We start from the raw sequence: 23,431 nt of genomic DNA, 5'->3' as shown, positions 1-23,431 counted from the left end.
ACAAGAAATTAATAAGTGTTATATGGATTCTGCTACATTACATCCAATGAGCAATTAGGATGAATGTCTTCCATAAATTTAGACAGTTTCAGATTTGTTGAGAGGGCACCATGTAAACACATCCAAGCAAAGATTTTAATTCTTTGAGACACATTAAGGTTCCATAAACTGTTCCAAAAGGAATCTAGCTGTTCTAAGTTATAGTGATTTACAGTTCTTTCAGTAAGTTTGTTATACATGGATTTCACAGTAAAAGCACCAGACTTTGTAAGAAGCCATCTAAGAGTGTCAGATTTGTCTCTAGCTATTCTAGAATTGATGATCTTCCTAGCAATATATTCAGGGAACAATTCAAAAATTAAGGTTGAATTCCACTTCTTAGTGATTAGGTCAATCAGATCCTTCACAATTGTTAAGTGAGAGTTAGTAGATATTCTAAAGCTACTAAGGTTGTTTTCCATTTTAGGTATCTATCTATCATCCCAAATGTTAGTACTATTTCCATCTCTTATTTCCCAAATGTTGTTTTGTTCAACTAGATGTATACCCTTACTTATACATTTCCAAATCCAAGAACTAGTTGTTGGGGTTTTAGCTTTGAACACGGAGGTGTTTCTGAAATATCTAGGCTTTAATTGAGACACCCATAAGGCTTTTTGGCTCAGTTAGTAATCTCCATGCTAGTTTAGTTATCATTGCTAAGTTAAATTTATGAGCATTTCTGAAACCTAGTCCTCCTTTACTTTTTGGTTTGCAAAGGCAAGAATAAGATTTAGGGTAATAACCCTTATAATCAGTTTCCTTGCCCCACCAAAAATCTCTTTGTATAACATCTATTTATTTGTGATTTTCTTTGGTAAGATGAAACGGCTCATTTGATGGCTGGCCATACTTGCCAAAGTTGACTTGTTGAGAACTAATTTACTAGTTTGGGCAAGGATTTTGCCCATCCATCCTTGGATTTTGTGTCCCATTTTTTCTACCAGACCTTCAAAGAGTTTTATTTTGGCTTTACTAATGAAGAGAGGAGTTCCTTGGTAAGAGTCCTGAGGATTAATTTTCTTAATTTTCAATAACTTGCTAATCATTCTCTGATGTTTTGGTTGGACTTTTTTACTAAAGAAAACACCTGATTTCTCAAAGTTTATTAACTGTCCCGAGGCTTTGCCAAAAGATTCAATTACAGTTAGAATGTTGTGACACACTCTAAAATCAGCTCTAATGAATAGGAGGCAGTCATCAGCAAAAAAGAAGTGTGAAATGGGGCTATTCTTAGGAGTAATTTTGACACCATTAATTAGCTTTTCTTCTTCACTAGTTAATAGCAGTCTGGAAAAAATCTACATGCAAATGATAAATAAATAAGGGGAAAGAGGATCCCCTTACCTAAGCCCCCTAGATGGTTTGAACTTTGAAGTACTCCCCTGGACTACCATTGAGCAAGACTGCAATGGAAGAAGTTGATATACATTGATGTATAAGATTGCAAAAGTTGTAGTCCAAATCGAAGGCTTTTAGGGCATTGATCAAGAACTCCCAGTCTACTCTATCAAAAGCCTTTGACATATCACTCTTGATTCCCATTTCAGCATGTTTCACTTTCTTTTTCTTAAAGGAGTGAATTATCTCTTGGGCAATATAGTATGCTTGTAAAAAAAAATTAATTTAAATCAATATAGTTTACTTTAAAAAATTACTGATTTGATTAAAAAAAAATTTCTGCTAGTGGTAACAGTGATATTCATCAGACTTTATATGAATTTACTAAGAATGGGAATATCTAAATTAGTTTGAAGAAAATGCTTAATACAGTGAATTCTAATTTTCTTATATAAAACTGTTCAGAAGTAAAGTAATGGCCAGATGGAATTGGAAAGTTGTAAGTGGTGCTTCCAAACAAACAGCTTTCACTAACAGCTAGATAGTATGATTATTAACAAAAATAGTGGTAGACCACTATGTAGCAGCACTACCTATATAGCAAAGAAAAACAAACAAGCTAAAGGAAAATTACAGTTTTGGGCCCCAACAATTTGAGGCTCTAGGTGATAGCCTAGCTGGCCTAGTCTATAAGACGGCTCTGTCGAGGCCGAATCTGGCGGGAGATAAAGTGTCAAGTCCTGCAAGAACTGATTCACCTTTACAGCCTGACTGAACAAATGTCATTATGTGCTCATACTTTCTTTAGCTTCATTCATCAACAACCATAGCTTAACCTTCCCTGCTCTATGCTACCAATGGGGGATTAAATCTGCAACCTTGAAGAGTTTGCTCAAAGATGTGGCCCACTCTGAGCAATTTTCCCTAATCAATAGAGAAAAATATTAGTATTAGCTGCACTAATGTCGTATCATTATCATTGTGATAATTCACTGGAAGTGTTGCTAATGCAACGGAAGGTTTTTGCAGTACAGGTAGCCGTGACATTCACTCTTTCTGACCAATGGGGAACTGTGTTGACTTTAAGTCGGAACCATCTTAGGGAGATACACATGTTCAACAACTGGAGCATTAAAATCAATACAAGGATGTAGACATGGACTAGACTAATCTGACTAGTTAGTTTCTAAACAGCTAACGATTCAACAGTTCTGCTAGAAGAAGCCTAAATGCTTTAATACGGTAGTATGTTTGGGTATATAGTAGTGAAACCGCATTTTATATGAGAATTAAATAAAACATAAGCTAAACAAAAACATCCACCACCATTAAAAGGAAGCTTTGTTAAATACCTCATCAAACTGTCCACCAATCATTTGAAGTCCAATAGGGAGGCCAGCAGGTCCTCCTTCGACGAATCCACATGGCAAAACCAGCGCAGGTAGCCCAGCCAGGTTAACATTGACCTATGTTAAGAACAACACGACTTAGGGAACCAACAGGATAAAGATTGAAACTGACAACAAGTCACATGGTGAGTTTTGAAGTTCAACCACATCAATCATGATCACTGGGTTAGAGAACAACCAAAAGAGTTCACCAAATGCATTTCCGGGGAACAGAACAGTTTTATATACTTACAGTCATGATGTCACCTGCATACATTGCCAATGGATCATTCTTCTTTTCACCTGTAAATATCAACGGTGATGATCAGAGTAAGCGGAAGAAGAAAAAAACAGAAAGAAAAAAGAAGAAAAAAAACACATAAGCTGAAATGTGACATACCCATCTTATAAGCAGCTGATGGTGCTGCAGGTGAAATTAGGATATCATTCTCCCTCAACGCGTCCTTGAAGCTTTTCTGAACCAAAGTCCTTACCTAAAACACTATACAATCATAAGCTTTTCTATTACTGTAAGGGCAGATAACAAACAAAAGACAAGGAAATTCAGACCTATCAACTTTTTTTTTCAAAATTTGTGGAATGATAGAGCATACCAGAACTGAAGGTAATATCACTATCTAAATAAGAATTTCAAGACAGAATAACATCTTAGTTGACTACTATAATGTCATGGAAATATATGTGAACATATCGAAAGTTATACCTGTTGTGCCCTTTTGTAATAAGCATCATAATAACCAGCGGAGAGAGCATATGTTCCCATCAAAATCCTCATTTTGACCTGTGAAGACAACCATTAACCTCTATAAGCCCTACTTTCGAACTTTCAGTACCTAACGTAAACCAGCCAAAACATCGGCAGCATGTCATCTGAGTTGAAGTACCTAACCATAAATAAATAACTCAGTCATAGCCAGTGAGAAGCAACAAATGAATTTACCTCAGGACCAAACCCATTACATCTAGAATCACTATGAAGAGAATTAAGCTCTTCTGCTGCAGCTTGGTTTCCATACCTGAAATGTAAGCAGGCAAAAATTTAAGAGAACTCCGATCAGGGTAGCATTTTTCCTAAAATAATCAGGATGTGATCTGAATCACCTTACACCATCATAACGGGATAAGTTTGAAGATGATTCAGATGAAGCTAGAATGTAATAAGCTGGTAATCCAAGAGAAAAGGAGGGTAAAGAAACCTGCATTCATAAATAGTCAGACATGTAAGATGCATAAAATATAATTGGGACATGTGATGAAAAGGTCAATTTCTGGATTCCCATAACAAGAAAAAGCAGTTAATGGAAAAATACCTCAGATACTGTACATCCTAATTCTTCCAGATGCGAGGCAGCAGCTTTAATGGTGGACACTACTGGCTTATCAACACCATCTCCCAGAGTTTCACCGATTATTCCAACCCTCAGTCCCTTTAAAGGCTTGGATTCCAACAATTCAGTGGAGATGAACTGAGATGCAAAGCTGGGGACCTCCTGCAATGTGACGTAACACATCATTAGCAATGCCAGACCACTGAAAATGCATTTTATAGTTCAAACACCACTGCTCAGAATATAACAATATTCATTGCAAACTGACATTTAAAATTGGAACATTTATGTAAGTAAGAAACTCTAGTAAGTTCCAATATCAAGCAGCATGCTAAATAACAGCTTTAAATCTTTGAATGAGGAAATGTGACATGCATTAAAACTGGCCCAAACAAATTAAAGTTCTACCTAAGAAGCATTCTAGCTTATTTATACTAAAGTGGAGTGGCTCCCTCATCTGAGAACCGTCATTATTTTGCTATCAAACAATTGAAAAACACCCAAGAAGAAGTCTCACACGTTTGCTACTAGTGGCATCAAATATATCATGACCAGAAATTGCTTCTAAAAGAATCGCAGTATCTGCAACCGATGAACCAAAGCATCCAATAACATCCAATGATGACGCATACGCCATAAGCCCAAATCTTGATACACGACCATATGTTGGTTTCATTCCCACAACACCACAGAAAGACGCTGGCTGTCTAACGCTTCCACCAGTATCACTACCCAAAGCAGCTACACACTGCCTTGCAGAAACAGCAGCAGCTGAACCTCCCGATGACCCTCCAGGTACCCTACTTACATCCCATGGATTTGCTGTCACCTACATAACAAAATCAATCACAAAATATTTCAGTCCCCAAACTGAAGCACACATTCCAGATATAAAAATGAAGTGGAGTATCCAAATTCAAACCTGATACCCTGAAGCTTCAGTAGTACTACCCATACCAAACTCATCCATATTGGTTTTCCCAACAAGAATAGCACCAGATTCTTTCAACTTCTTCACAGCTGTTGCATCATAAGCAGGTCTATAATCTTGTAATATTCTTGACCCACCAGTTGATGGCATATCAACTGTACATATATTATCTTTAACACCTATCAAAACCCCAGCTAGAACACCTAATTCTTCATTTCTTTCAATTTTCAAATCAATTTCTTCAGCTTCTTTCATTACATTTTCTGAAACGTGTAAGAAACTCTTAATTGTTGGTTCAGTAACCCTCAATCTATTCAAATACTCTTCTGCTATTTCTACTGCCTTTCTTTCACGAGATAACAAGGATTTCCTAATTGTTAGAATTTCTGATGTTGGTGGTGAAGTTGAAGTTAGGGTTTTTTCAGTAAGTACCCGAGAAGAAGAAGATGCTGAATTCAGTAGTACAGTTGATCGATGAAAATGCCGAGCTTTTGGCGGGAAATTGAACTGATATCGACATTGGAATAGAAACTGAATTCTAGGGTTTTGAATTGCTGATATCATCTTCTCTCTCAGGGTTTTGAACCCTGAACCCTGTTCTTCCACAATCTTGTTGTAGTCTTCTCTTGATAATACTGCAGGTAGGGGTGTAATATGGGCGGTGTATTTCGGGTCGGTTAAACTATTAACCGGAGATCTTGAGACCGACCCATATTCGGATTTAATGGATGGTTAAGATTAAAACCCCCTTCGATTTCTCACTTTCTCCAATTTGTATAAAAATCAGTACTTTTTTCCTGTAATTAGAACTGAGTGAGGGTTTAAAGATTTTCTGTGAATTAGCTCAACAATGGCGACTGAACTTGAAGAACTTTTGGGTTTCCTATCATCTCCCTTACCACAAGTGAAGAAGGCAGCTGTTGATATTGTTAGAGACTTAACTGGTTCACAAGATGGTGTGCAACGTATAATACAATACTCCAACATTGCAGCACCCTCACTTGCTCGTCTCTTAGGAGAAAATAAGGTGATAATATAATAATTATACACTGATTTTTTGTTATTGCATGGGTGTGTTCAAATTATATTGATTAATTAGTTATGAAACTTTCAGGAGGTTTCGGTGCCTGCAGCTGAAGCTCTTGTAAATCTTTCAGAAAATCCAAAAATATCTGAAAAGATGGATGAGATTGGAATGGTTAACATAGTGATGGACTTGTTGTATAAGAAAGATTGTGTAATTAAGCGTTTGCTGGTTATGATTCTCGTTAATCTCACACAGCTCGATGCCGGAATTACTTCGTTACTACAGGTATCAAATTACTACTGCTTGGGCTTATGTTCTATGTGTTACGAACTATGAAGTTTACATTTGTTTTTTTTTTTCTTATTTTTTTTTATTTCGTGTTTTAGATTGGAGAGGAGAAGGTGGAAGGGTTGTATGTTATGAAGCTTGTTAGATCGTTTTGTACAGCTTCAGATGAAAAAGGTATATAAAATGTTCTTCATTTATGTTTGTCTAAATAGGTGAGTTTGCGCTTTATCCAGTACCACCACTACTTGTGAAAATTATTGTTGTTATACTCAAACATTAGCATGCAGTTTATGTTGCATAAGATTGAAGTGAGTGCATGTTTAGGTAGTTTAGGACATGCTACCTCTAGCTTTACTAAAACTGGATTTCCTTGTATGGACTTCACTGAAAAACTTTTTAAGTGCGCAGGTCCTGACTATTTTGACTAGTCATGCTGTTTTGATTACTTTGCAACCATTTTGCTGTCAACCTTTATAATATTTGGTGTTGTTACCCATTCATAGCGTTATATTTTATTTGTTGCTGTTGCATGTGTATCAGATGACCCCTTTGAGCACGTAGGCTCCATACTAGTGAACATTTCAAAAATGCAAGCAGGACGGAAAATCCTGATGAATCCTAAGCGAGGTCTTCTGAAACAAATCATTCGGCAATTTGATTCACCTAGTCTCTTGAGAAAGAAAGGGGTATGGTCAGGAAATTATATTTCTTCCTTAGAAGATAGTTGGTTCTTTGAAGTTTACAGAATCTTGTAATTAAGTCCTGTTTGTAACCAGTGCAGTGATTTTGATTGGATGATCTTAGGTTTCTGGAACCATTAAGAATTGTTGTTTTGAAGCTGAAGATCAGCTACAGGATTTGATTTTGATGTCAGAATTTATTTGGCCAGCTCTTCTACTGCCTGTTGCTGGAAAGAAGGTAAAGTTTTCTCAATGGTACATCTTTTTACATTTGTTTTGAGGGGATGCTCCTTTTGAAATTTCATATTTATCGCCCATCATCATGCTAGTATTACAATTTCTTCTCTTGATCTGTCACTTTTTGTTCAGGTTTATAGCAAAGAGGATTTATCTAAAATGCCGCTTGAGCTTTCAAGCGCACTCTCAATTGAGCGAGAACAAATTGATGATCCAGAAATTCGCATCCAAGCACTGGAATCTATTTATTTGATTGCTTTACAGGTCAGATTGGTGTTTTGTTGTTGCTGCTCATCCATGCGCATAATGATATAATAACATGGTTCTGAATTCTGGCAGTGTCAGGATGTAGCTATCAGATATATCCATCTCACCCACCTAGGGGAATATATATACCTAAATTCGTAGAATTTGGTGTTTCATTTGCTGTTTTTGCATTTTAGTGGATTCTACTGCTTGGCTCATGTATCTTTATTTAAGTATTTGTACAGGAAGCAGGTCGAAGATCTTTGTGGTCTGTTAATGGTCCACGAATACTGGAAGTTGGATACGAATACGAGGAGGACCCTAAAGTAATGGGCGCTTTCGAGCAAATAGGATCCTTGGTACTGTAGACTTGATGATTTTGTTTTTCTACTATCTAGTCTCTACAAGAATTTATTTTTTCCTAATAAGCTCTAAAGTTGACTGATCGATCGACCGTCATATCTAATGATGTTTGGTTTAAACTTGATCCAAGACAAAGTAGTCAGACACCTAAAAATCTAGTCCAAGTACTAACCAAGTAAGGAGAGATTCAGCTATGCCCTTCTTGCTTCTAATTAAGTCTGTATCTGAAAAAAATCTGACATATGGGAACATAATTTAGTAGTTAAATGTTTCTTGAATAGTTGGAAATTGGAAGCCTCATGAATTCATTTTGCGGAGATAATGCACTTTACATGTTATCCACAAATTTCAACATGATCGCTTTTATTTCTTCACTATTTGTGCCAATTGTAGATACATAATTTTTCATATCTTTTTATGTCAGCTGGTTGAAGGAAATGATGTTGAGGAATCATCTGCACCAAACACTGAAGCTGCTACGTGATTCCAAAGCATCTCGGAGATGAATGTAAGGCTCGTTGTTCTATTTCTGGAACTCCATTTAAGGATTATGATTATCAGTTCAGTTCGAGGGGTGCTGTGTGCGAGCTTAAGTTTGGCATTTTTTCCTTTTTGTTGAATTATCTTGCTTGAAAGATGCAATAACAATATGAGAAGTGGGAACACTTGATTAGTTATTAGTCTTATAGGGTAGTTTGTGTCAAACTTATACTGCACTCAGAAGGAAAGAATTTCTGGTTTTAGAAGTGCATCTTTGCCTGTGGCTTCTTATCAAACAGTTTTACAGTTTTGCTCAAGCTCTTTGTTACTCATCCACAATGATCTGGTAAGAACCAAATCGGATGAAGTAAGTCAACTTTTAGTTCAGTTAGTTAACTACATGGAACAAGATATATTTATGCACATAGGCACAATATATCTCGTCATATTTCATAAATTTAATGCAGTATCTTAATTTATAAAACAGAGATTTACTAACACCAAAATGGAGACTGAAATAAAAACTGAAGATGAAACGTAATAGCAGACTTAATAATTATTACAGAAACACATAGAGATGATTACATTGCAAGTAGAATGCTCATAAAGGTTTAGGGGTCCTCTTTCTGTAGTTCTGTTACAATGTAAGAGGAGATAAATGGTTCTACTTTTTCTTTTCTCCTTCTTTGGTTTTTCTTTTCTGTAGTTGTCTCTCCTTAGACATGTCTCACTATGCTAATCAGGTAAAGCATAGTGAGTAATTCGAATAACATCCTCCGAGCTAGATTGCTGTGCGTTTTTCACCCGCAGTGCAGTGTAGTCCTTGTAGTAGAACCCTTTGTATTTTGGCTTCTCATCAATTTTCTTTGTAAATTGATGTAAAGGTTCAACCCATTTATCTCCTTCTATATTATAGAAGTATACAACTGAGTGACGACTTCGTCGTGGTGCTATTGGTCTCACCACCCTGTGTATTGCACTCTTGTACTTATTGTTGCTCAACACCTTCAAACAACAAGGGCATATGCACATTATTCAATATTATACTACATGTGTAACCATAATAAAAAGAGGTTTATTTCTATTTATACCTGAAGCATGTCGCCTATGTTGACGATGATGCAACCCTCGGATGGAATTACTGGAATCCATGTATCATCCTTGAGAACTTCAAGCCCCCCTACTTTGTCTTGAAACACAAAAGTAAAATAATTTGGATCCTGGTGGCTGTATAATCCATTATTCTCAATATCAGTGGCAGGTTGGTAGCTTCTATGCATCATGGCGTCATGGGTTCGGTCAGGGTTGTACTCGTGGAGGAAATTAGGTGGGAGATTTAAACATTCATTCAAAATTCTTTCCACAACCAACCCAGTTTCTTTTAGATGGGAAAAGATGTCTTCTGATACTTCCCTGATAATGATATTGTAAATAAACGTCAGCTGCACATATTATTGTACCTACCATGATGTGCTTAATAGAATCGATTAAGTTGGAACAAACCTGAATCCTGCCGGAGTATCAGGATATATACCGTCAAACCCAAATCTGGGATAGAATAACAAGTATTCATTTTGACCCGTGTGGGGACTGGCTTGGCGGTTGTATCCGACTGGAAGAGGTGCAAGACTACACTTGAGTTTCTCCTCGTCAGGGTAGTTGAAAAATGTTTTAGAGAGATCCAGTGTCTTACTCATCAAACTAACAGGAATACCATGGTTAAGAATTTGAAAAAAGCCAAATTCAGAACAAGCCTCATTTATAACTTCTTTGACTTTCTTCGATCATCGTCTGAATCTACTTCATCACGGTTTAAGAAAGGAAAAAGGTCAACTGTAGGAATTCTATCCATTCGGAAATAATGAGAGATGGTGTATGATTATAAGTGATCATGATCTTGGTATTAATAACAAAATTATACTCTACTTATATGCAACTCGGACATTATTATAAGTGATCGCCAGACGTGAGCATTCGTTAATTAAAATTAGGGTTAAAGGACAAAATGTCCCAAAATCGACTCCCTAGGTTTGAAAATGTCCCGGATGTTAGGCAAGAAATCAAAATGCCTCATTCCGTTAGTTTTCCCTATTTTAGTCAAAATGGGGCATTTTCACTTCCTTTGACTAGTCAACTGTTAGGTGAATTTTCTTTTTTGCCCTTTCATAAACGAAGCGTGTACCACGGCTGACACGTGTGCCCCAAAATTATTGACACGTGTGCATCTAAGTTTCCGACACGTGTAACCGACACCTGTACCACACGTGTGGTTCGTACGTGCGCTTCAATTCTTATCTTCATGTCTATCGTGTTTCAGCCACACAAACCAGAGATAGAGAGACAGGCGAGATCTGTAATCACCCATGAGAGATTGAGAGACAGGAATAAGAAGAGAAGTTCTTGCTCGATTAGACGGATTAGATGCAAGGCAAGGTGTTCGCGGACAGGTGAAGAACGGGTAAAAGTTAACCTTACTTTTGTTTTGTGTTTTGATTACGGTTTCAGATCGTACAAATGATGGGTTTCACCATTGTTCTAATCCGTGTCAGAGAGAGATTGAGAGACAGGGAGACGATGAACTTCAGGAAGACGATGAGAGATTGAGAGACAGGAAGACGATTTAGGTAACTTCCTTAATTTTTTTTGGGTTTTAAAATTTAGGGTTTGGGTTCTGTAGGATGGGTTTCACGATTTACGATTTTTTTTGGGGTTTTACGATTTAGGGTTTTTGTAGTACAAAAAAATTAGGGTTTGACGAATTTGGGGATTATAATTTGGGGGTTTTCCATTTTTAGGGGATAATTGAATTTTTGGTATGATTACTGTAAAAGCATGAGTTGTAATTTGTTTCAGGGAACAAATATAAAGCTATTATTGCAGAGCTTTATTACTGTAAAAGCATGAGATATTTGAGCTAAATTGATAAGTATGGAGGATTGTTAGGGTTAAATGACAAAATGCTTATTGTGATGGTGTTATTGCAGAGCTATTATTACTGTAAAAGCATGAGCTATTTGAGCTAAATTGATAAGTATGGAGGATTGTTAGGGTTAAATGACAAAATGCTTATTGTAATGTCCATTGTGCTTATTGTGATGGTGCTTACGATCAAGCTTTAGCTGGTTTTCCTAAGTTGGAAATTCAAGTTCATAATTCATGGTTGTTCTTTCCATTCCATAGATATTATATTTACTTCCATGAGAAAATCTTGGGCAGGTTAACCGGTGATCCAACTTTTGCAGAGAAGAGTTGAGTTGATGGTGAACTGTGTTAAATGTAGATGAAGTTGTAAGTTATGATGATTGTGTATTTGATTGTATTGAAGATAAAAAATGAACTAGAATGGAAATGAATCGCAGGTTGGGTGATGTTTTTGTAGTCAAGGTGGTGCTGAAGTGCATAGAAATATGCTAATGCTGATTGTTATGCTAATGTTGTTTCATCTTTTTGACATGTTGTTTGTTTCATCTTTTTGACATGCTAATTTGTTATACTAAAAAATGAACTTGATTGTTATGCTAATGTTGTGGTGCTGAAGTGCATAGAAATATGTTGATGAAATGCAACTGCATTATGAAGTGGATATAGGTAAGAAATTGAATAATGCCACGGGTGTCATACCTCCTGTTAAAATGATTAAGTCTTAGGTATATACTGGGGCATTGAAAAATCTTATCTTTTCTGGACTAATATTTGTTATGAACAACGAGTATCATGTGTTCTACAACTAGCTATATATATACTTCAAAGGACTTTATTTGTATGCATTGCAGTTCTCACTTTCAAAGCCTAGTTTCTGTTTCGAAAAGGAAATCTGCTCTCTTCACCTGGTGTCATTTGATACTGCTGCTTTCAGTTAAAGAATCACACTTAATACGCACTTAATAGCATTGTCTGAACTCTATGAAATGATCCCAGAGAGACTGTAAATAGCATATTTGATGTGTTACATTGTTGGATAAAAACCAAAAAATAAAAAACCAGTCTTGTGTTTTTGGCGTTTGCAGTTTGCCTCTCCTGCAGTTCAATTTGCCAAAATTTTGTCGGTCAACTAATGTACCCAGAGTCAAAGTTTTTGTGGGTCAGTGGTGATCCTGGATAGCATCCATGGAAAAAGTTAGGAAGAATGATTAAATGACTTGAACATATATCTCTTTTTTGCTCTAAAGGAAATTCTGAAGGCATTTTTGTAGGGACTTGTAAATTTTATACAACTGCATTGCCATTTGTAATGGACCTGTAAATTTAAGATAATGTATTAGATAATGTATATGCCATTTGTATATTAGATAATGTATTAGATAATGGTTTGCAATTAGATATGGACTTGTAAATTTTTTAATTGATTTGTTTCATTCTTGTTTACTGTTTCAGAATGGGGAGTGAGGATAGGAATTTCTGGTTAACAGATATCGGTGGCCGGTTTAAAGACTTGTTTTTTCTTAAAGGGATGGAACATTTGAGACTTGTTACAAAAAAACACCACAACTGGTCATAGCTGCTACCTCATTGAACCCAAGGAGCATAGGTCATTTTAGCTAGTCCAAAGATGACCATTATTACAACGGTCGGAATCTCACAACGGTCGGAAAATCTAGCCGTTGATTAGCTAGGATGTTCCACGTGTCGCGATCCTAGCTAATAGGACACCGTGGTCATTTAAAAAAAAATCGGTAAATGTAAAATCCAAAATCTCTCGCCGTCCATTTTTGTAATCGACACGTGTCGCAATCTCAGTAAATGATGAAAATACGACCCTAGATTTTCATCTTGGTGGACAGAAGGGTATAAATGTCAATCGATTTTCACGTGCGGGCCACATGCTTACGCATTTGACCATTTAACGCTCTGAAACGGAAAACATAACAGAATGGGACATTTTAATACGATTTTGGGGCATTTTGATTTCTTGGCTAACGTCCGGGACATTTTCAAACCTAGGGGTCGATTTTGGGACATTTTGTCTTTTAACCCTTAAAATTAGTAGTTTAGTATAGTATATACGACTTTTTCTTAGTGTATTACAGGTTGTTCAAAGTCAACTTCATGAGATATTATATACTTACTCTGCATCTGTCATTCCAAGATATAGCAGTTTCCTTAGATCCATCTAGTATTGAGGATCCATCTAGTAGAACTTTATGGGAAGTGGAATTCCTTAGAGCCCCTAAGTAATTGCCATATACGGCAAGACAACTCAGATCAATCTATATATGTTTCCCGATTCTGGGTACTCATTTCATGTGACATAGAGTGGACTGATGTTTTTGTGGAAACCCACCAATGTCTCAATCATAGATGATACATTCTATAAAACTTTGTGCACAAGTATAGACTGTCAACTTTTACAATCCTATGTATTGCGTTCTAGGTCTTTAACTTGTATTGTGTTCCTTGGGGTCTTTTTTTTAAACAAACTAGGATACTAAATTAGCTCGTTTATGGTCTGCGACTGTCTCTCGAAGGAAAGAAATAAGTGGGAATGTCATAAACATCCTCCATTTTTGTTGATCTTGTCCAAATACCCCCGAAGGGTAAAAAATAATATTTTTGAAGTCAATTTGAGAAAATTGTTTCCACTTTTTTCGAAGCAACTTGTATAAAGTTGCTGCTAATTGTTTCCATTTTTCAGAAGGAAAGAGTATTTTTAAAAATTGAATAAGAATATAATTTAGGAGGCGAATTTTGAGGAGTATTTAAATAATGTTCCCATAAGTGAGGTTTTAACCAAAAAGCTGAATCTGTTCATGCGAGGGCTACCTACAATATTAATCTTGATTTTGTGTTTCACTTTAAAACTAGCAATAGAAATCCAATTTTAAGACTTATTCATTCATTCTAGCTAATACTAAGCCAAATTTGTGAATTCACTCAAACATAAAGATACGTACGCATTAGACATTGGAAAAAAATACACAGAGAGATTTACGGTTGGGTAAAGACTTCCCAAAACCCAACCGTAAATAAAGTTGATTTTTTATTTCTTTGTTACGGTGTGCTTTATGAGCAGGCGAACCCAATCGTAAGTGAACCTTCACATGCATTTTTCTTTCTTTAGTTTATTCTAACTTGAAAATTCATTCTAATATAATGAAATATAACCCAAACTTAAAACTTGTTCATAACAAACCATAAAAAAATACCATTAATTCGTCCTATATTACATAAGTTAGAATTATCATATTGATAGTCTTCTACACCAAAGGAAACTTGTTCATAACAAACCACACAAACAACCAAAGGAAACTAAATAATCTTCTACAGTTATCATGTTGATAGAGTTTAAGGAGAATGTCTACTCATTACGAGTACGGCCACGACCTCTTTTGTTACCACCTCGAGTATGAGGACCGTCACGACCACCATGACCACGACCCCGACCACGAGCATGCATATCCTCTTCTGTGGATTCAGAACTATTAGGTTATGGCTGACGTTGACTAGTACCCACATCTCTCGACGAATGTCTGCTCCTCTTCGTGACCCTCTCTAAGTCCTCAAATGAATCATCCTTGTTTGGATCTGGCAAGTCTTTGATTTGTTATTGTAAAACCTTTACTTGTGCACTTGTGAGGGCCTCACCTTTTTTGACGCGTGGAGTCAATGTTTGTGCCAAGGCGAGGCATTTCTTTTTCTATTTTACATATCAAAATAAAACATTTTTGTACAAACAAATATAGCGTCATGAAACATATTAGTAGAAATGCAAAATGGCGTCATGAAAAATAACAACTTTACTTACCGTATTGAAATATAGCGCCTTCCAATCCATATCAAATACACTTTTCTTCTCGGCTTCACGATTCTTTTTTTTTGAGCCCTTTGGATATATATCACCGCTTCCGGATCATTATTGATCACATGAGGATGACCAAAATGGTAATGCCATTCCAAATAACCTTCTTCGGCTTCCTTTGTTCCTAGAGCAGGAATGAGCTCCTTCATATGGATTTGGTATTTTTTATTATTGCGGTCGTGCCAAACATCAATACTTGGCACTGAGCTGTAGTTGAGCATGACTTTGACACTTTTTACGGAGGAAGCATTAGCACACAATATGAACGATTCTTTAGTGACTTTTTCTTGCACATAACCATATTGGCGGAGAACTCGACGTGGATTGGCCATTAAGTACCCATGAGGATGAAACACAGGCCCGTTGTAGGATTCCAAACTTGAAAAAACACGATGATCAATATTTTCTCCAAACTTATCTTTCTTTAGATCTATGTAAGGATCAAATTCACATATTCAACAGTGAAAGCATCCATTTTCAACTTTAAACCAGTTATCTTCTCTTATTTGTGCTTTACTTGGGTATCAGTGAATACAAACTTTTTTTCCTGTAGGACCAGTTTCATCATCTGACCAAGATGTAGAAGGTCTCATGCTCGGAAAGTGGTCATATACCCATGCTAACAAATTATATATAAATATAAAAAATATATACATTAAACAAAAAAAAGAAAACATATATATAACAAAACCGAAACTATATAAATTACCTGAAAAAGACCAACATTCCCAGCAAGTTCAGTGGCTCCAGCCCTCGAAGCTTTTCGAAAACTATCAAGTAAATAAGCGAGGGTGGCAGTGCCCCAAGCATACTTTTTGGTCTCCTGGAGATCTTTTAACAATTATAGATAGTGAGCATTTACTCGATTCCCCGAGTTATCAGGAAAGAATATGGTACCAAGAGAATACAATAGGTACGCGGTGGCTGTACGACGAGCTCTTGTTTCATCTATCACCTCCTTACGTTTTACTTCAGCATCAAGTGTTCCTACAAACATATCTTTCAGATTTTTCAACAATATCTTTTTGACAGGTATAGATGCACCTTCTCTTGGTTCATTTGGTTTATCTCCACCAACCCACTTAAATTGTTTCTCTGTCTCAGCTGGCTCCCATCCAAGTGTGTCTTTGACAAGGGCATAAAGATCTGTCCAACTCATATTGTTGTCAACACCTTCAGAAACAGATTTTCCTTCAATGTCTAAGTCCAAGATTTGCTTCACATCATCCGGCGTTATTTTCATCTCGCCGAATGGAAGATGAAAAATATTGGTTTCTAGCCAATATCGCTCTCTAAAGGCACTTGCAACAATAGAATCAAACTCATGCTGATGGTATAGAATTCCACTACCTAAACATGTATCCAATACAAGATAACGAACCGCTTTACATTCTTCACCTAACGGCCAATGAGCATCCTTTTGATGTTTCATTTTCTTTACTGCAATTTCATGATCCTACAAAGAATGTATAAACAACAAATTTTTCAAATTTCTAAATTATGCTAAATAATTAATATATCAAGTTGAACAAAATCATGCAAAATAAGTGAAATTTTGAAATTATTACCCTGCTTTCGCAAACCTTAGCAGCCATGAATGTGGATAACTAAATAAGACCCTGGATTGATCGGGCGCCTCACCCCCAAGGTCTACCATTCTTCTTCTTAGGAAACAACATGTCTTTGCCTTTAGGAATATGCTTGCTTTTTGGTGAAGGTTTCTTCCTCTGTTTCTTTTCCTTCACTTGAGGTCTAGGTGTAGCTTCAGGTGAAGCAACAACAACTTTTTTCCCTTTGCCTTCAACAACAAATCCTTCTTCATCATCAGATTCTTGTTCATTTAGTGTATCCCTAATCACAAGTGTACCTTCTGATATCACCGGTAGTTCAAATTGCTCCCCTTCAATTTCTAGGTCTTGGAAAACATTATCTTCCTCTTGAGGTGCTTTAGGACATCTTGAGCTACTTCCTTCAATCATATCCTTCTTCTTCTTAGAATCCTTGTGGATACCTCTATAATCTACCCCACAATGAATTTCATGTCGAGGTGTAGGAGTATCTTTTGGAGTTAAATCATTTCCTCTCTTCTTTCTAGCCTTTACTATATCAGGATTCCTACAAATTACAAGAAATAGAACTTATAGAATTGGTTTGAAATTTTTTTTAGAGGTTTCAGGATAATTTACAGCTAGGTTAGCCTACAAGAAAACAAAACGTAAAAATCTTACGGTTCGCCAAGAAAATCGAACCCAGACATATAATCTTACGGTGGGAAATACACTGCACATTCCTAGACGTAATCAAATATGAAACTTTCTAAAAAGTTACAGGAAGAATTACGTCTAGGTTAGCCTATAAGATAAACCTGGATGTAGATCTCTACGGTTGGAAAAATTAGTCAATCAAACTGGTCGTAGAATCAACTTCTACGGTTGGAACTAATCCAAACCTGGACGTAAAATCAACTTCTATGATTGGAACTAATCCAAACCTGGAAGTAAAACTACATGCAAATCAAATTCTACAATTGGAATTAATCCAAACCTGGCCGTAATTTCTTCATAAACTAAAGTTACGTCTAGAAAAGCAGTACTGAACCTAGACGTAACACTAGCATAAACGTTACTGAAACCCTAACTTTACTTCAATTTCATTCAATCTAACCTATTTTAAGCACAAAAACGAGTAAACAAAGATGGGTTTGTTCGATTATTACCTAACATACACCATGGGTTGTTGTTGAGGAGTTTGAAATTCTGATTCTTCAGTTGCTTGAATCGGTTGTTGAGGATGAAGATTTTGGTTAGGTGGTTGATTGAGATGATGATTCCCATCACTGGAATCAGTTTGCTTCTTCCTCATCTTTAGTAGAGATTTCAATCCGACGATGTTGAGTTTTCGAATCGCCAATTAATCGAAAATGATGAAGTGAATTGAAGTTGAACTGTGGAGGAGAGGAACAGAAGAAAGATGAGAAGAGGAGCAGTTTTTTTTTTGTTGAATTAAAATGGAAAAGGTTGGGTTTTTAAGTTTTTATTTTAGTTAAAGGGTAATCTAGACATTTGTATATGCGTTAGGATATCTCGTAACCACTTTTTTGGACACTAAGAATCCAAGTGAAGCCCCTCTATTAGACTATGACGCCCCAATAATAGTCTTCTTATACAAATTTTTGGAAGCAACTCTCTCAAGTTGACTTCCAAAAAATCATTTTTCACCCCTTGAGGGTATTTGTGCAAGTTCAACAAAAATGAAGCTTTAGTTTTCAGTTGGTGGAAGTTCTAGTTTTCTGCCATCCAGATTTGGCTCTTTCTTTTGGCAGCTGGGTCATCAAAATGGATGCCCTATTCAATCGGGATACGCCTTGATTGAAGAAGTACTTGTCTTGCCCTATTATTACTTTGCTCGACTTTTTGTGACTGTGCTGTAAGCTTTGGTAGTCCTATTCTTGCCGTGTGAAAAGACCGGTTGAATCTTTGCTACTTTGTATACATAGTACCTACAGTGCCCATTTTAGGTGTCTAGGTGCAAATCTAAAATTGTGGAGACCAAGTAATTACAAGCAGATAAAACCTAATCATTCTGTTATTGTTTTACAAACAGATCCTTAAAGGAAAATGATGGAGGCTCAATGGAGCCATTATTTAAGACGGCAAGGGTACAAAGGTGTGGAGATGGGTTCATTCTTGCTAGAGAGATAGGCTACAAGAAGGTTCACAAGGCCTTGGTTTCTATGGTTACCAGCATGCCACTTCTCTATGAATTAAGCAAAACAAACACAGGTACAAACTCCATGAAATGCAAGCATGTGGTCCTGAGCTGATATCGGAGGAGGGTAGCATGCAAAATCTAATAGGCTTTAACTGAATTCAAACCAACGATTAAAATATTCCATGACCTTTTTTTGATAGGCAATAAATTGGATCACAAATGTCGCCAGAACCACTTACACACAAACTTTGTCTGCCCATCATGAAAATATCTTTGATTGCGCTAATTGGGTATGTCATAGTGAGTAATATCAATAAAATCTTCAGGTCTGGAAGGTGGATGTGTTTTATTTCTCAACCTGAGTGCTTGATAATCTTTGTAACAGAATCCTCTATACTTCGGCTCCTCTCCGATATCTATTGTAAATTGAGGCAATGGTTCAACCCATTTATCTCCTTGTAAGTTATAAAAGAATGCAAAAGAGTGTCGACGCCTTGATCCCATCTGGCTCACCACCCTGTGTGTTGCACTCTTGTACTTGTTGTTGGTCAGTACCTTCAATATAAACAACAAAACAAAATCGTTAGTACTAATATTAGTTCATTGTAATTCTTATTATCCTGACGAAAATCGGTATACTGTAACGGATACCTGAATCACATCGCCTATATTAACAATGATACTGCTTTTATCTGGAATAACTGGAATCCATTTTCCTTCCTTGAGAACTTCAAGACCTCCAACATCATCTTGTAAAACAAAAGTGATACAATTTGAATCTTGGTGCTCGCTTAAACCACTGCTTTCAGTTTCTGTTGCAGGTTGGTAGGCTAAATTCACCATGAAATCCCAGTTTCGGTCGAGGTTATATTCATGCAGGAAATTTTGAGGGAGGTTTAAGCAGTCGTTCAAAACTGCCTCTATAACTGAGCCTGTTTTCGTCAGGTGGGAGAAAATTTCCTGCAATACTTCCCTGCAGAGTAATTTCTCAAACATCACTTGCACATAATAGAATAACTCAATAACATAATCATGTAATTGTGAACAAACCTGAATTCTGGCGGATTGTCAGGGTATATATTCTTAAAACTGGAATTCGGGGTGAACATCAACAAGCGCTCGTACTGACCAACAAGGGGATTAGCACGGCTGTAACCAGCTGGAAGAGGTGCACTGGGTTCAGGACTAAACTTGAGCTTCTCATCATCAGGGCAATCGAAAAACTTTTTGGAGAGATCAAGTGCTCGGCTCATCAGACCAACCGGAACACCATGGTTGATAATTTGGAAGAATCCATACTCGGAACAAGCTTGATTTATGACCTCTTTGATTTTCTTCTTCTTAGCATCTAACTGGTCATCATTTTGATCTTGATCTACTTCATTGATGCTGATGAATGGAAGGAGATCAATTGTAGGAATTCTATCAGTTTGAGACATTGATCGATATATACAGTCAGACAATCTCCTGAAAGGATTCTAATTTTTCTTATTTGAAGAATCTAACAGTATAAATAGCAAATATGTATGTAAGTGTGATTGTGATAATGATCCAAATCTAAGTAATAACTAGTACAAAATATTATCAATGACCGTTTTTAAGGATTTCGATATGTGTAAGGGAATTTATTATTGCTGTGGAGGAGCAGATAACTAGGTATCAGCACGTGCACTAGAATAATATATATATATCTATTATTATTAGTACTTTATTACTGTACAACGGACGGCAGCCGGCTGGATTTTCATAAATTCATTACTGAACATTGGACGGCAGCAGGCTAGATTTTCATGGGTCTATATTATAAGAGACAACGGTGTTTACCTACATCGACGACTATCTACAGTTGGGACACATAAAAAACGGTCCAGATCGGTCAATTAATATTTGTTTTTGGATCTACATTTTAGACACATAAGGGATGATTGAGATGGAGCGACAATATCTGAATGAAGATCCACATTTTAACCTCATATAGGACGGTCAAGATGGAACCACTGCCATTGTTTCCAAATATTATCACTTATTCTAATTTATTACCCGTTACGACTCTACTCATCAATGCCAAAGGCGTTTAATTTTTTTTCTTATGAAATAATCTTAGCAATTAATGGGAGAAAGATATACCAACCATCAACTCTTATTTTTACAATCTTGCCATTCTCCCACTTTCTTTCTCATATCGCACTTCACTTTTTCTTAGTTCTAACGTGGAATACTTTCCTTTTGCGCAAGCATCTCATTTAGTGTTTTTTTGTCATTGCATACATATATATCTATAGTTGCTTCCAAATATATATATATATTATAAGGGACAATGGTGTTTTTCCATATGGACGGTTATCTATATTTGGGACACATAAAGGACGGTCAAGATTTAAGTTTTTTAATATACATTTTTATCATATAAAGAAGGGTTGGGATTGAGCCCCAGATTTAAGATTTTCAATCTACATTTTTAGCATATAAAGATTGATCTAGATTGTGCCACATCTTTAATAAGTTTTTGAATTTAGATTGCACCCTCTTAATGTCATTTATCTGGGAGTTAGTTTTCCCATTTAATGTGAATCCAATTTTTTTTATTCTAAATTAAATTCCCTTTTAACTTAATCCCTTTCATAATCAAAATCTACATTTTTAGCATATAAAGAATGGTGGTGCCTCATGCCTAATTTTTTTGGTCATATATGCAATTCGATTTCTTTTTGTTTCTATTGTATTTTGTGATCTAGATTTTGTTTCTTCGTTTGCAGTACAAAGATATTCAAATATGATTGTTCTTTATTCATTTTTACTCTTATATTAGGTTTCCTAATACCCATATCATTTAATCTTTTATTTTTTTACGTTTTCAAATTTAAATTTGACTTCTTCGGCCAAAATCAAGAAGATTTTCATGGAGTGAAAATAATTAACGAAGAAAGCCCCATTTCCATTATTATTTCCCTTAGAATTTTTAATTGTATTGCTACTTCTGCTGGAGAGTTTCTGCCTCTTATTTGGACTATGTCATGTGCATGTTGGTATCAAATGGATTGGGGATTCCTGATTAATATTCTTTTTCTTTATATTATATGAACTTTGAAATTACATCTCTTCATAGGGTGCAGGCATATCTTAAATGTTTAAAGTTTTTTTTTTTTTTTGGGAAATGTCAGACAAAAATACTTTTCCGAGAACAACCATTTTGATTTTTGGTATACTGTTATGGCGCGGATCGTTAGAAGCCTTCGCGTTAGATTTATAGAGCATTATTGTCTAGGAATCTGACAATAAGAAAAAGTTTTACTAACACGAAATCTGAAGAGAAACCGTTTTTAAGATCCATACTTTCCCACCCTAGCTCTTAAGACTCCAAGAGGATGTGATTGGTTTTGAATTATATTGGATGAAACAAATTGCATTAGAACATGAAGAACCATTGATTGATCAGCTTATGCCTACTGATATCCGTATGAGGATTTGATTGGCACATCCTTCATGTAGGATTTTAAAATAGAATGATCACAGAGCACCCTCTCATGTGTTACTTCACAATCTTTGATTGAAATCTGATGGTATCAATCAGATTTTCACGTATTGCTTGCAAAATTTATGATTAATGAAAGTTTATTGAAAATTTCCATACACCAAGAACATAAAAGAAGACCAAAAAATATCCTGGAAATACATTACCTCTTTCCTAGCTAGGTTGACCGCCGACGGGATAGGAATTTAAAAAGGCTACCATAATTGGAACACGTTTTAGGTTTAATAGTCGTTCACTACCAATAGAAACTAACATACTGCACTAATTGTATTTGAAGGTTACACTGATAAACCCAAATGGAAAAACTAATAGAATTATTCAAGCAATGACAAAGGGAGCCTAAAATCGAATGACGGGAAAAGATTAGCAACTGCGGGATTTCTTTACTGGGAGACACAAATGTAGTTGAGTTTTCTGGGTTAACGTATACGAATTGGCGCTTGAACCGAATTAATAATAATATTGTTGGAGATTCACTTTGATTTTAAGTAGGAATACTAAAAAAATTACAGTAAATCGAAGTAATATAACTGCATTCACAGACATCATCGAATGATTGAAATGAGTAGAAAAACGGTAAGTGATAATTTGGCGGTATAGCAATAGGACCATCACATTCTACAACTTTAGAAACATAAAAACATTGGTGAAAAAAGGTTTCATTGCTGATAGATCGACCATCAGGTCCATCACACTAACAACTAATGCTACAAAGTAATATACATGATACAAATTCATAGTCTTGCGAAATCGTCACAATAACGATGTCTTATTCCACATTGAACTCCTAAGGAGTATGATCTACAATAATATAACTAATCGAACAAGTAAAGCAAACATTCCGAACCAAAGCCCGTGTTGTTACCGCACGAGTCATATCCTAGTATCTTTATATGAAACAGGTGACCTTCTGGATTTTCTTGACGCAGATATTTCAGTGACATCCTTAAATTTAATTTTAAAAGTTATAGGATTCTTAGAATGCATGGTAATGGAAATGGAATTACTTAAGAAATAAAATGA

At 36.0% G+C, this 23,431-nt stretch overlaps 4 protein-coding genes across 4 annotated transcripts; 1 reads left to right on the top strand and 3 right to left on the bottom strand.

Annotated features, from left to right (window-relative positions):
- Positions 1-1,803: 1,803 nt before the first annotated feature.
- On the bottom strand, positions 1,804-5,658 carry LOC113275959 (glutamyl-tRNA(Gln) amidotransferase subunit A, chloroplastic/mitochondrial-like). Its single transcript, XM_026525545.1, has 10 exons — positions 5,040-5,658; positions 4,635-4,946; positions 4,100-4,279; positions 3,891-3,985; positions 3,730-3,805; positions 3,493-3,570; positions 3,169-3,262; positions 3,022-3,071; positions 2,733-2,846; positions 1,804-2,304 (listed from the first exon to the last, which is right to left on the bottom strand). The coding sequence occupies exons 1-10, from the start codon at positions 5,610-5,612 to the stop codon at positions 2,227-2,229; spliced, it is 1,650 nt and encodes a 549-aa protein (XP_026381330.1). The 5' UTR covers positions 5,613-5,658; the 3' UTR covers positions 1,804-2,226.
- Positions 5,659-5,831: 173 nt separating this feature from the next.
- On the top strand, positions 5,832-8,667 carry LOC113275958 (protein HGH1 homolog). Its single transcript, XM_026525544.1, has 8 exons — positions 5,832-6,075; positions 6,163-6,360; positions 6,462-6,537; positions 6,904-7,049; positions 7,168-7,281; positions 7,413-7,544; positions 7,772-7,885; positions 8,314-8,667. The coding sequence occupies exons 1-8, from the start codon at positions 5,899-5,901 to the stop codon at positions 8,371-8,373; spliced, it is 1,017 nt and encodes a 338-aa protein (XP_026381329.1). The 5' UTR covers positions 5,832-5,898; the 3' UTR covers positions 8,374-8,667.
- Positions 8,668-8,830: 163 nt separating this feature from the next.
- On the bottom strand, positions 8,831-16,760 carry LOC113272723 (flavonol synthase/flavanone 3-hydroxylase-like). Its single transcript, XM_026522522.1, has 6 exons — positions 16,734-16,760; positions 16,121-16,621; positions 15,875-15,988; positions 9,873-10,153; positions 9,461-9,782; positions 8,831-9,374 (listed from the first exon to the last, which is right to left on the bottom strand). The coding sequence occupies exons 1-6, from the start codon at positions 16,758-16,760 to the stop codon at positions 9,105-9,107; spliced, it is 1,515 nt and encodes a 504-aa protein (XP_026378307.1). The 3' UTR covers positions 8,831-9,104.
- Positions 16,761-18,772: 2,012 nt separating this feature from the next.
- On the bottom strand, positions 18,773-20,452 carry LOC113274013 (flavonol synthase/flavanone 3-hydroxylase-like). Its single transcript, XM_026523566.1, has 3 exons — positions 19,927-20,452; positions 19,528-19,849; positions 18,773-19,431 (listed from the first exon to the last, which is right to left on the bottom strand). The coding sequence occupies exons 1-3, from the start codon at positions 20,313-20,315 to the stop codon at positions 19,159-19,161; spliced, it is 984 nt and encodes a 327-aa protein (XP_026379351.1). The 5' UTR covers positions 20,316-20,452; the 3' UTR covers positions 18,773-19,158.
- Between the last annotated feature and the right edge of the window lie 2,979 nt (positions 20,453-23,431).

The sequence above is a fragment of the Papaver somniferum genome, chromosome 4, assembly GCF_003573695.1.
Source record: "Papaver somniferum cultivar HN1 chromosome 4, ASM357369v1, whole genome shotgun sequence".
Lineage (NCBI taxonomy): Eukaryota > Viridiplantae > Streptophyta > Magnoliopsida > Ranunculales > Papaveraceae > Papaver > Papaver somniferum.
Note: the sequence above shows the minus strand (reverse complement) of the source record. Positions and strands in the feature narration are given on the sequence as shown.

Bases quoted from the DNA above. Each gene is read 5' to 3' on its own strand.
- LOC113275959 (XM_026525545.1), bottom strand. From the start codon at position 5,612: ATGATATCAGCAATTCAAAACCCTAGAATTCAGTTTCTATTCCAATGT. The intron at 4,280-4,634 runs GTGAGACTTCTT...GTCACATTGCAG, and splicing joins ATGCCACTAGTAGCAAACGT to GAGGTCCCCAGCTTTGCATC. The intron at 3,263-3,492 runs GTATAACTTTCG...ATAGTGTTTTAG, and splicing joins ATTACAAAAGGGCACAACAG to GTAAGGACTTTGGTTCAGAA.
- LOC113275958 (XM_026525544.1), top strand. From the start codon at position 5,899: ATGGCGACTGAACTTGAAGAACTTTTGGGTTTCCTATCATCTCCCTTA. The intron at 6,076-6,162 runs GTGATAATATAA...TGAAACTTTCAG, and splicing joins GTCTCTTAGGAGAAAATAAG to GAGGTTTCGGTGCCTGCAGC. The intron at 6,538-6,903 runs GTATATAAAATG...CATGTGTATCAG, and splicing joins TACAGCTTCAGATGAAAAAG to ATGACCCCTTTGAGCACGTA.
- LOC113272723 (XM_026522522.1), bottom strand. From the start codon at position 16,760: ATGGCTGCTAAGGTTTGCGAAAGCAGG. The intron at 16,622-16,733 runs GTAATAATTTCA...CATTCTTTGTAG, and splicing joins CTAAGGTTTGCGAAAGCAGG to GATCATGAAATTGCAGTAAA. The intron at 10,154-15,874 runs GTAATTTATATA...TTCAGACGATGA, and splicing joins GGAATGTTGGTCTTTTTCAG to TCGAAGAAAGTCAAAGAAGT.
- LOC113274013 (XM_026523566.1), bottom strand. From the start codon at position 20,315: ATGTCTCAAACTGATAGAATTCCTACAATTGATCTCCTTCCATTCATC. The intron at 19,850-19,926 runs GTTTGTTCACAA...ATTACTCTGCAG, and splicing joins GACAATCCGCCAGAATTCAG to GGAAGTATTGCAGGAAATTT. The intron at 19,432-19,527 runs GTATCCGTTACA...TTTATATTGAAG, and splicing joins ATATAGGCGATGTGATTCAG to GTACTGACCAACAACAAGTA.